At 38.9% G+C, this 13656-nt stretch overlaps 1 protein-coding gene across 2 annotated transcripts; it reads left to right on the top strand.

The window, feature by feature from the left end:
* Positions 1–84: 84 nt before the first annotated feature.
* kdsr (3-ketodihydrosphingosine reductase) lies at positions 85–12809 on the top strand. Of its 2 annotated transcripts, XM_086080435.1 has the most exons (11): positions 85–413; positions 751–840; positions 1929–1985; positions 2082–2147; positions 2221–2316; positions 2392–2583; positions 3628–3711; positions 3784–3867; positions 4062–4163; positions 6120–6282; positions 10460–12809. In XM_086080435.1, the coding sequence occupies exons 1-10, from the start codon at positions 225–227 to the stop codon at positions 6237–6239; spliced, it is 1080 nt and encodes a 359-aa protein (XP_085936561.1). In that variant the 5' UTR covers positions 85–224; the 3' UTR covers positions 6240–6282; positions 10460–12809. The 2 variants fall into 2 exon arrangements, with proteins under 2 accessions (XP_085936561.1, XP_085936552.1); XM_086080426.1 differs by lacking the exon at positions 10460–12809 and having other exon boundaries at positions 6120–10173.
* Positions 12810–13656: the final 847 nt, after the last annotated feature.

Here is a 13656-nt window from a genome sequence, read left to right as displayed (position 1 = left end):
ACGCGGACTACTCTTTGTTACGCCGAACCAAGGTCCAGCGCGGGTCATTAAACCTGCCTGTTAAACACCTCCGAATATTTGACAATCACTTTAGGACAACTCCAAAATCATGCGTTTCGCCTCCCCTCTGTGAGGGCCCCCGCCTCCTTGTTGTCGCTGCATTGTCGACCCCCGAAGCTGGCCCGCTCGTTAGCAAGCAAGCTAACCACTGCCAGTCATCACTCATGTCCCCAGAAGAAGACTTGAGCTCAACGATTACGGGTTGGCTTTTTGTTCATTCCTGGTGGCTGCTTCTGCCGTTCATCATGCTGCTGGTCGTGGCCGCCTTCATTGTCGCCTTCGTGCTGCTTTTGTACATGATATCGCCGCTTATTAGCCCCAAACCCCTCAAACTGAACGGGGCCCATGTCGTGGTAAGTCCACCGCAGAAGCATTTTGCCTGATGAATATGCGCGCTTTTCACCAGAGTACTGCAGTGGTAGCTCTTTAAAAATAATTTTGTTACGATTTAATGTGACAATTGCTACTATATTACCACTGTCACGAGTCAGTCGAGAGCATGACTAGTTAGCTGTCATACTGAGTGCCTGGCTTCTAGGCATTGAAACTTGAGCTAATGCTAGAAGTTTAGGCAATACTTTACTGTGTTGTATTTGGTCTCGGATCATTGTGAGGGTCATTTAGCGGCACCATATGTCCAACAGTGTGTAGATAAACATTTAATTCACAGTTCAACCTTGCAATTTCCAGGTGACTGGAGGCTCCAGTGGTATTGGGAAATGCATAGCGATGGAGTGCTACAGACAAGGAGCTTTTATCACGCTGGTGGCACGTGATGAGGTAAGTCATGACTTAAAATATTTACATGATTAGTCTTTTGCACGCGGTGGCATCACATTTAAATGTATAACCTAAATTGTTATATCAAAGCAGTGCATGTTGTAAAGTGAAGACTCGCTCGTTTGTTTTTCTTCAATCCCATATAGTTTTTTAGTTCAGTGTTGAGCTGTTTGTCCGCTTTTGCTGCATAGCTGCTTTTTTAAATTCCCACTTCAGCTTTACAGATGCCATGGGCCTCTTCGGATTCTTGTTTTTGCCTAGGAAAATTCCTTTCCTATCCTATTCAAGCCAGATGAACCGGCAGTACATGGAGAATAGGAGCATTTTAATTCTACAAATGTTTATGAAAGGTGCCTGTATGCCACATTTATTAAAAGGTTAATTCTGACCAACCTTTACAAAAGGATATTACCCACAATTCTTTACGGCAGCAAGAATTAAAGCAACAGTGCGCTAATGACAGGCTACACGAAGACTCGAGATTCATGCTCAAGGCTTAATGTAAAAAAAACAATTTAATAAAAATACTAAAGCTTTTTTTGTTACAAAAGGAGTGAAACCAAGAAATAGACATTCAAAGCAAAAGGGACAGAACTACAATTATAAACACTTTTACATTATTTATTTAAGTGTGCAATTCCAAAAGCAATCAAAAAACATCAACATTATAGAGACTTCACAAAAACAATAATTAGTATGTTTTTGTTCTTTCATATTTTTCACGATGACATCAGTTAGGAAAAGTAAAGTAGAATTGTGTGAAATTGTGTTGTCCTTTCCTATTTTCGAAAAGAAGCACCTTTTCATCTCTCTTTGACCCGATGATGTATTCCAACGAAGGTTAAGGAATTGTGGCATATCGGTTAGGAAATTTGACTTTCCGAAGAGGCCTCATGTCTTCCGTTCTGATAATGACGTCTGCACGTGGTTGTCAGTTGTGCACATGTAGGTGGCACCAGCTGTTTTGTTCTGTTTAATTTGTGGTGTGTGTGTTTTTTAAGTGTATGTACGCATATATTAGAGTGAAGGCCACTATTTGAGGAAATACAGTACATAAGTTATGAATGTGGACATTAACTTTCTTGTAGGCAAAGTTGATTCAAGCCAAGAAGGAGGTTGAGAAATTTGCCATCAATGACAAACAGGTATGATGATTTTCAAATGCAACTTTATTTATTTATTTTAAAATGCATGATTTAGTGGAGTTATAAAATTACACACACAAAAATCTTTGCTCTCAGGTTGTACTTTGCATATCAGTGGATGTTTCCAGTGATTACAGTCAGGTGGAAAGTGTTATAAAACAGGTAATGCTTTACTTTCGCGTGAGGTCATATTATTTTTGCTGATGTATTAAAATATGCTTTTGTACTCACGCAGGCTCAAGAAAAGTTGGGACCCGTCGATATGCTAGTGAACTGCGCCGGAGCATCTTTTTCTGGAAAGTTTGAAGAAGTGGAAGTAGACCGTTTTAAGGTGCGTGGCCCTGAGGCACTTTTATTATTCCCCATTTACATTTGTCAACAAGCTTGTCATTCTCTTCTCCAATAGAGGCTGATGGAGGTGAACTACCTTGGTAGTGTTTATCCAACACGTGCCGTCATAACCACCATGAAGGAGAGAAGAATGGGCCGCATCATGTTCGTGTCCTCCCAGGCGGGCCAGATCGGCCTGTTTGGCTACACGGCTTATTCCCCGTCAAAATTTGCACTGCGCGGTTTGGCCGAGTCGCTGCAGATGGAGGTAAGGAGAAAGGAAGCCCGACTGTCGAGACTTGATTCTTTGTTACCATTGCCTTCATTTGAATACAATTCTATGGAAATGATTCTTAATTTTGCATAGAATAATTATTTCTCCATGTTATTTAAAGGGTGTGCTTGCATACATATTCACACAAGGAACAAATCAGCATGTGTGGGCTTCTCTTTCTGTCGTATTCATTGTTGTTGCGAACTCTTTGTCATTTTTATTGTGGTCAATCACATTCTACAAACACTCAACACAACCTGTTGCTCGGCAGAACAGCGCAAGCTTCCAAGTAGAAGTGTCAAATTTAATCGATTAATCAACAACTAATCGGTTATCAAATTAACAACTATTTTAATATTGGAGTAATCATTTGGAGCCCTTGTTTCAACTTAAAATTGTTCAAATGCCCTAATTTCAGCTCCTAGATATTTTGTGTTTAATCAAAATAAGGCAGTTGACACATCCGCTTCTACTTCTACGAGTCAGTAATTGAATCAGTTTAAAAATGGTTGGTAACTACAGTATCAATCCTTTGCGTGTGATGTTCCTTACTTTTTCAGTTATTTTAAATGTATTTCTTTAATCAATACCAAATAACCAACAAATGGCTAATAAGTCATTGGGGAAAAACATGTTTGTAATACACTTTAATGCAAAAATAAGAAGTTGTATGATTATTTGCTAAATAATCGCTATCATAATTGATTGTAAAAATATTTGCTAGTGACAGCACAACTTCTAAATTGTTTCCTAATTGGCTATCACTTCGTCTCACGTCGCAATCAGGAGTCCGTGGCTCGGCCGAGCTTGGTGTTGACCATATTCATAAAGATTTGCCATTGTAATTGTAAATATTGAACAGGTTACCCTTAACGATTGATTGAGAAGAATGTGTAGGGAAAAACCCTATTTTAGCGCCCCACACCACAAGATAGTCGCTTAGGATAGTCTTTTAGAGATGTCTGAGGATCTGGTGAGGGAGCAGCCCGATTATCAGCATGTGTGTACCTCGCTTTAGTGAACATTGTTTTACTTCAGATAAAGCCATACAACATCTATGTGACGCTGGCCTTCCCACCAGACACAGACACGCCAGGACTGGTTGAGGAAAACAAGACCAAGGTAAACATTGTTCACCGTCATACATGTTTATTATTGTTTTACACCTTTTTAATTATTTTTCTTGGATTTTAGCCTCTGGAAACCAGATTAATCTCTGAAACCTCCGGAATTTGTCAACCAGACCAAGTGGCCAAGATTGTTGTCCGAGATGCCGTGGTAAGAAGTGATTCCTGTGCAATTAGTATCCCAGAGGCCAAAAATACATAAACAGTGTAACTGGCCATACTCAACATCACAAAGTATTATTGTTAGCATTTTACTAGCTTAGCAGCTACACCAATGCAGGATTAAGCAAGGGAATGCCGTAAATACTAATGTATGAAATAAAGTGTTGTTTTTGGTTCTCACAGCAGGGAAACTTCAACAGCTCCGTGGGTCCCGACGGCTACATGCTGTCAGCACTCACCTGTGGGATGTCACCTGTCACCTCCATCACAGAGGGTCTCCAGCAGGTACACACATGAACTTGTTTCGCATTCTTATTTTGTCATGTTGGCGTAAATATACTTATTTGAATGCAGTGTATCCAAAGATTTTTTTGTAATCATTGTCCAAAGATGGATTTTTTAGAATCTTCTACATTTCTTCATAATGGAGCGGCTGTCTTTTTGTGAGTAAGCCCTGAATGCAGAGCACAGTTCGAGGCGTGCTTCAACGTCTGGTGGACCTAAACGCTCACACGGATTTTTGACCCCAAAGCGCCTTCTTTCTTTCTTTGTTGCTAAGCCTAAACATAATCACTTGCCGACTACAGTATGTTTTGAATACTGTATTGAACAACGAAAATTAAAAACTGACCAAAACCTTAATACTAACCTCAACCGTCCAGGGATGCGCTATCTGCTGGGGACATGTAGCACTGCACTTCCGCTTCTTCCTCAAAGCGTTTAGTTAGCTCCGCCCCGGCTGACTGAGGCTTGAGTGTTTGTAATTTTCGATGCTCCACAATGTCTTTTTTTTTTTCAAATAACTACGTCATAAGACAGCGCATCATTAATTCTGCAAATTTTGTTGAAAGAAATAGTTTTAACCATTTTGATAAATCCGTGTGAGCGGAGTCAAACGTTTAAGTTCACCCGACGTTGAGGCACGCCTCGAACTGCATCCAGGGCTACTTGCTTTTTTGTTACACAATGCATTATGACATTTAACATTTCTCTGGCTTTGTGTGTTTACAGTCAATTGCTAGGGTCTTTTCAGTGTTTTATTGAACAAAAAGTCTTGAATACATTTGGGTCCAAGCCCATTCCAAGCTCTTTAGACCATCAGAAAGATTTTAGAATCCATTCTTTGACTCATAGGAAGCCTTTGTAATGAATTTAGGGACCAGTCTGATGCAGTCCAGTTTCCTGTTACAGTGCCAGTAAGGACTCGAACAGCAGCATTCTTACCGAGTGGCAGCTATCGCACACCATGCTACTGATGTTCATAACTGATGAAACCATAGGAGTGAAAAGGAAGTGTCGACAGGCAGTCTTCAATTTGAGTCCCAACATTCAATGTTATGTACTAGTTGCTTCAGACACTTACCAGCTAACTTGGTGTTCATTTGATTGTTGTATTTTTTCATTAAAAACGTCACAGTTGTAGAGCAGGAACTTCTTTGTAAACTAATGACCCCCTGTATGCTTCTTTGGGAGTAGATCAACATGTTTGATTGGCTTTCCAAGTGGCACACGTCACTCAAAGACCAAAGTGTATTATCAATAAGCAAGATGGCAGCGCCAATGTATGTAAGCAGTTGGAAGAAAAAAAAAACATTTTCGAAGACAATTTCCGACATAATTGTGATATCATTAATATATATAAGAAATGGTGTAGGACTCAATATATGCCCTTGTGGTACACCACTTTGTATTGGCTTGAGTGTTACTTATTTCTACATTTTGCCCAAATAATTTCTAGTCAATCATTGGCCTGTCCTCAAATTCTAAAATGGTAAATTTTTTAAGCAGAATATCAAGTGCTTATTTAAGATCAATAAATATATCCACTATAATCAATCATTTTAAATTTTACTAGATTGTTCTTGTGACTTTAAAACTGCTGTTGAAGTTGAATGTTTTTTTCTGAGAACCTTTCAGAAAATGTCCATCCCGTATATTAAAAAACGGTGCAGAAAATGTGCATACATGATTTATGGTTCAGTTCATGGTTTGGTCCATAACATTTCAGAAAATTGGCAAAAATATTGATTATCGTTTTCCAAAGTAAAAGATGTTTGAATCATTTGGGGGGGGAAAGTAAAAATAGTCTGTCTGCTTTTATGGAGAACTACAAAAATCTGAGAATAAGTACTGTTAAGAACCCGAAATTCCGTGGATTTGGACTATTTTAAATTGAACAAAGTCACTAAACATTCTTTCTCGTTGCAGTCATCCACGTTTGTAATGGTATTTTCTTTACAGATCGTCACCATGGGTCTGTTCCGTACCATCGCCCTCTTCTACCTGGGAAGTTTTGACAGCATCGTGCGCCGCTGCATGATTCAGAGGGAGCAGTCCAAGGCGTCCGACAAGCAAGAGTAGCCGCCGCTGTCCCTCTCATTCGAAAAGGCCCGCAAGCAGCGAGGTGAACGGAACAGTGCGTTTACTCTCCGCTACACGTGCCCCCCCGCAATCCCCCCCTGTGCAGTGACATTTCACTTTTAACGTGCACATGCTTCTTGCCACAGGAGCAGCCTTACTTTAGCAGGTGTATTTTGGTGTTGTAATAATGGAGGGAGGCGATAGTAAACAGTAGCGGGCCTCCCCGCCTCTTCTCGCGCAGGAAAAGCAATATCCTGTCAGACCGGTTGTGCCAAATATGGCCTGAAATTCCCTCCCACGGGGGCTTTAGTGAAACAAGACTGATGCGTCACCTTTTGTCCTCTTGTTGCATGCTTCTAAAATGTTAGAAATGTATCGTTTCACCCGGTAAGAAGCATTCTCAACTTTTTCCGACCATTAAGTCTTTGCGGGCAAAGACCACTTAATCAGACCACTCAGTCGGCACCCTGTTTTGTGTGCGCGCTCGCGTTTAGCCTGTTGTGTGCAACTGTGGTGTATATAAGTGTTAAGTAATACAAATGTAATTTTAGTATGAAAGGAACAGCGAGTTTAACTCTTGTTTCCACCAAGCATTCCGGTTGGGTTAGCTACAGTAGGACCGGAATGATGGCGATCTGAAGAATAGCTATATACCGTAAGCGTGACATCATAGCAGTCGGACAGGGGGGGACGCGTGTGTCATGGTAGCGTAACCGGGGTGGGGTGGAAATCTCCTGATTGGTGTAAGACCTCTGCCAAATAAGGATAAAAAATCCAATACACATTTAATATCTGCCAATTTGACTTCAGTGGATCAGAACATACCGCACTAGGTTAATGTTGTTGAAATATACTGATTGTTGACGTATACACACCAGCAGTTGATCAACAACGCAAACACATAAAAACACAGCAGCTGTAACTATAGGTAGAAATAAAAACAAAAAAATAAAACTGAAGATAAAGAAGAAAAAAAAGGTGAGCTGTGATCATAATTCAAGCTTGCAGGCACTGTGACATCAATTTCAGTCAACAACAGGGGGCGACACCGCATAAAATAGCCTCCTTGGAGGGTTAAAATTGGGTGGATTATTCTGCTTAATTCTTAATCCATGAACACAATATTAATTGTAATAGGTAATACCATGTTCTGACTAGAGACGGCACATAAAACATATTATTTTGGCAAAAATTATTATTATTATTTTTTTTTTACTTGACTTCTAGTCCAGTTCCAACCCAGCAAGTAATGCGTTTACGAAGCTTGTAAATGGGAGAACTCAAAGTCAGCAATAAAACAACACCATCACTCAACAATACACTGTCATATTTTACCTGTTTCCAAAACCTGTTCAACATGACACGGCACTTGATTTAGCATCTTGGATTACGAAACAGCAGAAGTTTTCACAGGTGAATTTATGTGGTAATTTATTACTCAAGCAACCTAAAATAGGCTTGACGTACAAAGTGTGTGTGTGTCGCAATTTTTGCCTCCAGTTCAGTGTACGCCACCAAGCTAAGAAAAAAAAAAAGTTGAATAAAAGACGCTGCTGCATTATTTAAGAGAAAAATAATCGCAGTTGTCAAACCAGCAGGGAACCGTCAAGCAGCTTGGAAGTTCAGTAAAATGAAGCCAATGTGAGACTGGAGGAAATCCGAGAGAAGCGCCTGCAATTGAATGGACATTCAGTGATCCATAGCGCCATCTAGTGGTGAACTAATAATTCATTCATTTAAAAAAAAAACTACTGTTAATGTCAATAGTATCTAAAACAGATGTATCACATAAACGTGTGTGTGTATATATATATATATATATATGCACACACACTCACAAAAAGTTAGGGATATTTGGCTTTCAGGTCAAATTTATGGAAAATTAAAAAAGTTCACGCTACAATGTTATCATATCATGAAAGTAGGACATTTAAGAGAAGGATGCATTGGTGATTTCCTCATTTCAAACAATTCATTAAAACTAAAGTTAAGAATAATGATGGGTACACCACAACAACAAAAAATCTTAATAACTCATCATACGCCCTTAAGCATCAGTTACAGCTTGACGACGTCTAATGCTGTTCACAAGTCGAGTCAAGTTGGATTTCCATCCACCCATTTTTATTCAAATTTTCAAGAAATGTGAAAATAAAACTGAATGGAAACACTAGAGATGCAAAAAAGGGCGCAAAAACACGCTTAAAGGGGGTGGATTTTGAAGCATATCGAAATAATGAAAATGTGAATTTTGGCAATGGAAACAAGTTTTGCGAATAAACGCTGGCAAGACTGAATACACGTCGCACGTTTTGACCAGATATTAAGTCACACGTTTGTCGTCCCAGAGCAATGTCGGGCGATAAAGTAAGGTATGTTTGCGGCGACGAAACAGAAATATTTTTGGAATTAATTAAAGAAGCGAATATTAAGGGTATTTTAGACGGAAAAAAGCAAAGAAACGCTACGGTTTATTAAGAATTACAAAAGAAAACTCATACGTCATCGCATGTCTTCTTCTTGTTTTAAAATACTGGTGGATCCCATCTCTATGGTGTATACTGCCACCTACAGGGGCGGAGTCCCCTCTCAATATTCGCAAAAATGCAAAAAGTACTGAAACATTTAACAATTGGACATGTGCATTCAAAAGCTTGGAAAAGTTCACATTAAGTTCACTTTTAAAGCTTTGAATGCATTTTTAGACTCGTCCTGAAATTTCACCTAAAAGCGAAATATCCTTAACTTTTTGTGAGTAGTGTATAATTGTAGTAGGTCTAGTAATCACTAATTATCTTACATGGCTGTAGTCTCACCTTACTAGAGCTGCCATGTTTCGCTGTCATCTTCCTGCTACGGATGCCCAAAGGACAACTTCATTGATTGTCGGACCCAATGGGTCGACTGCAGCTTACCTGCGGGTGGTCGTCATTAACTCCTGTGATTCGGGCACGTTGCCTGTCACTTTCTGCTTTGCTCTCGCAAGCTTTTACTAGCTTTAAAAAAAAATAAAATTACTAGCTCCTCCCACGAGCCACTCTTGTTAGCCACCTTTGCTCTCACAAGTTTTTACTAGCTCCTCATACTAGCCACTCTTGTTAGCCACTCCAGCCTATGGCACCGACTAACTCCGGCGAGCCGCTATTGTTAGCTGCTCCGGCTAATTCACAACGACTGCTAAGTCGCTCATGCTCGTTTGCTCGCCCGAAATAAGACTTGATGGTTGGCTTGCGAAACGTGGTCTCTCTGAGCCACTGTCGTGTGCATGCTCCTGCGTGCTTCCTATTCTATTTTTTGACCGCTAGATGGCGCTGGCGATCACTGAATCACCCTCTAAAACCACACGCAACACAGTGAGATTTGCTCCAACCTTGAGGTTCCCCATCACAAGGGTGCAAAAGGAGGGTATGGTATTATTTTGACAGCAGTCAAAACAAATGCAAAAATGTCCTACCAGACGGAATCGAATTGTATTGCTTGGTGGAAAGTGTGCATGTGTGTGAATGCAAGCGTGCGTGCTTCAGTGTTGTGACGGAGCCAAACCTCGTTGAGAAAAAAGCCATTGGACGTTTACCATTTTTTGTGTCATCTCACTTTATTTCAGCAGGTACTATTATTTCAAATCTTTGTGAACGAGAGCTCAAGTGACCGTTCACCTCTCAAATATACCCGTTTTTTTTTTCTTCCTTGGAGTGTGTGCGTGCATAAGGAAGCTTACATGCAATGTTTGTGTCATTGCACATATTCTGCATTGGCGCTGACCTCAATCAGGGAAGAGTGCGACTTGCTGGTTCAAGTAATGCCCGTGCAGGTCCACTGAGGGCGCTAGAGATTTGTTTTACATGCACAAAAGATTCTTGTCCCTCTACTTTTGACGTCCTGCCAAGCACAGGCAAAAATAAATAAATAATGACATACTGAAATCCTGTCAAAATGGTGTCCAATATTGTCTTTTGTAAGTCTTCCTTTGGTCCAGAATGTATTTGAATCAATTTGTCTTTTTACGCACGCTGATAGTTGAATGCCAAAATGTGTTGAGACATTTTCCTTGGTGGTCGCATGGAGATAAGCGGCGACCTGTTCCAACCAAGCCTTAAGATGTGACTGTGTACTGATCAAGCGACCACAATGAAGCCCGTCCACACTGACACGCGGGTGTGTACGTAGTTTACCAATGATATCAGCTTTTCATTGTAAAATTTCAACTTTTTTTTTTTTAGGTTGATTTTGTCTGACTGAAAAGACGCCTTCTTGAAATCCAAAACATGAAAGTGAAGAAGACATGACTCGTGTTTGACGACGTTCTCGTTTGATTTTTGATTTTAAGGCGTGACGAGCTTCTATTGTTGCTTTCAAACGTCCTCTCGTTGTCTTGCGGTAGCAAAACATTCTGCCGCATCTCAGTCAATTAGAATATTGCAGAAAAGTTCATTTATTTCACTAGTTCAATTCAAAAACATGTTCCAATGTCAGGTTTTTTTATGTTAAAATGGATTTTGATCTATAGCATGTTGTATACATACATTTTGGGTGGGAGGATGAGAATGTTTAACCAATCACATTCAAACTCTAAGTTTAGATCTTCTAGCAGGCTTTACTAACTTATCTGGTGGTTTCATTTAATTGTTGTATTTATTATTTAGAAGGTTATATATATCAACATGTTTGCTGTTGGCTTTCCATGTGAACACACATGGCCCACAATGCATTATCCATAAGCAAGATAGTAGCTCCAATGTATGCATTTTGACAGACAATTTCCTACATACTTGTGATATAAATATTCATAAGAAATTGTTTAGGACCCAATGTGGACCCTTGCGGTACGCCACGAGTAAATGGTAAATAAAGTTACAGAGACCTTCCACAGCATCTCATTTTTCAAAGCCATTGGTCAGAAGTGGAGGAAATATGGCACAACAGTGTGATTGCGGGTACTCCTACTAAATTGATGAAAAGATAAGAAAATTGGTCAGGAAACGGCAGGAATTTCTACAACCACATTTGAAAGATTTAAAGACCTATTTTCCCCTTCATTAGATTGTAGGTTATTGCTCACATTAATGGTGGAAAAAAGTTTTTGAAATTAATAGTGATCTCAGTTTGTTAAACATAGGGCTGCTAGATTATGAAGAAAATATTAATCACGATTAATTTGGTAATAATTGAAATCATAATTAGGACAGTCATTTTTTGTTTAAAACAAGAAAATGTTTAAACGTAAAAATATTAAGACATACATTTCTTTGAAACACTATAATTAACAAGATTTATTAGTCATTTTAAAATGAAAAAGGTGTAAAAATATAAATTTAAATAACTCAGAATTAGTATTAATCTTTTATTTTTGTTTATGATTGTGCTGATTTTGTAATCGTGGAGTGGAGTAATTGAATTTCGATGAATTGCACAGCACTAATCCCGAACACCTGACATTTGAACAGAGGTGTGGAGACTTTATTTATCCACTGTAGAGTAGCTACTTCTTAAACAAAAATGGTAAGGGATAAGAATGATTTTATGCTCGTAAATTGTCTCAAATCTTAATTTTTTCCCTCTTTTTTTTTAAGGCAAATTCCTTCCTAATTTCAATATTAAAGCATTTTGGTTTTTTTTATGTAATCTAATTTGAGGTAGTGAATTTTTTGGTTTTCATGAGCTTTAATTTTCTATATACAGTATATATATATATCTAATATGAGTTTCTCACTTTCAATTGCAAACCCCACAATAAATGAAGTTTCCGCTAATACTGCAATTGATTGAGATGCACTTGCAATTACTACAACATGTAGCCTGTTGTTTTAACACCGTTAAGCTATGCAAAGAAAAGCCTGTGCTTTCGATGTCTTTGAGCATTTACAGTCAGGATTGGAATCTTAGGCAGGCAGGCGGGCTATGTCGTCACTTGTCATTTAATAATCGCCAACACAAACACAATTTATGTTCACTGTGTGTTTTTTTCTTCCTCCCCTTTCACCTTGTGTGCCATGGAAAGCAAGCAAACTGTCAGAAGTAGAGCATCACTGTTGTATTATTTCTGACAGTTGAACTGAATAAATACATGTGTGGAAATTCCAAATCCCCATGTTTGATATATATATTTTTTTTATGATGATTGTAGTCCTGAGGGCATAAAATGTCCTGTTTTTGTGTGTCATTTTGAACTGTCTTTAAAATCTATACAAGTGCTCGGGCATCACTGAAAATGAAATAAAAAAAATTCTCAGGATAAAGTACTGTACTTTTTTTTTCTTTTTAATTTATATGTCATGAAATACTTTATCCTTATTGCATTATGAATTTATTTAGAATTTGTTCTTGTACTAGAACAATGTTTCGCCCAAATACGTGAGGTTATCTGTTGACATTCCCATTGACTGAACAAGTTGGAATGTGCTCTTGCCGATCACCGAGTATTAAATTCCATCAGTATAAAACAATCAAATGAAAAATGACGACTTTAACTGAGTGTGCCTGGATTTGCCACGTGACTGCATATTCTTTGGATGTCAGTCCCATCGTTACTTCATTCACATAGTTGTATGGTGAGATTTTTGTAAAGCTGTATATTTTTTTTATTGTACAGGTTATAAGCTGCTGTTCTGCATCTTATTTATTAAATGTTTCAGATGTAATTCCACTGTTGACCACTAAATGGTAGCACACTAGTTTGTCTGACATGAAATGAATGAAAACAGGAAGTCTATCAGCTGAGTGTCTTTTCTGAAGATTATTCACTCCCATTCAATCCTGCATTTTATGCCAGCAGGAAGCAATGGCTGTGGTTTCATTTTGGGCGTGGTTATTATTGTGAGATGTGATCAGGTTTTTTTTGTCTGGAAAAAATGGGATTTGTTTACTTTAAACACATTGTGTGTTAAAAGGCAAACAAATAAGTGATGTACTGTAAATGCTATACAACATGCAAATTGGATGTTTATCGCGGACTTTTGTCGGGGGTGGTAAGGAACATTAGATTACTGTATCCCCCCTCCCATACGAATTTAATAATTCTTTGGAGTGATCTGCTACAGTGGGAGAGTGGGTCTCTTGGAAGCCTGGTGGTCTTTTTTTTTTCTTTTTCTTTTTTGAGAATTTAAATATTCCGTTTGTGCTGGAGAGAAGTTAATCTTCCTTGAAGGGGCTTTCCAAATCTGCATAAAATGGGCTATTCCAGACTCTCTGTTTTGTGTCCCAAAGGAGAATGATACTACATGAAGATGAACCCAGATAATTGATTTTCACCAGAAGAAGTGAGCAGAATTGAATCAAAGGGACATGAGGCCGAGCCGGATATGGAATGTCCTCTTATAATCAAGCAGATAAATGGAGCAACGACCCCCCCCCCCCCCCCCCACAGCTTTTGCCCTCATAAGCATGGCGGGTGAACTGCTTAGCTGACTTTGAGTTGAGG

The sequence above is a fragment of the Leptonotus elevatus genome, chromosome 1, assembly GCF_054856555.1.
Source record: "Leptonotus elevatus isolate MCC_2025b chromosome 1, RoL_Lele_1.0, whole genome shotgun sequence".
Lineage (NCBI taxonomy): Eukaryota > Metazoa > Chordata > Actinopteri > Syngnathiformes > Syngnathidae > Leptonotus > Leptonotus elevatus.
The sequence above is the reverse complement of the archived record's forward strand: the minus strand, read 5'-3'. Positions and strand labels throughout refer to the sequence as shown.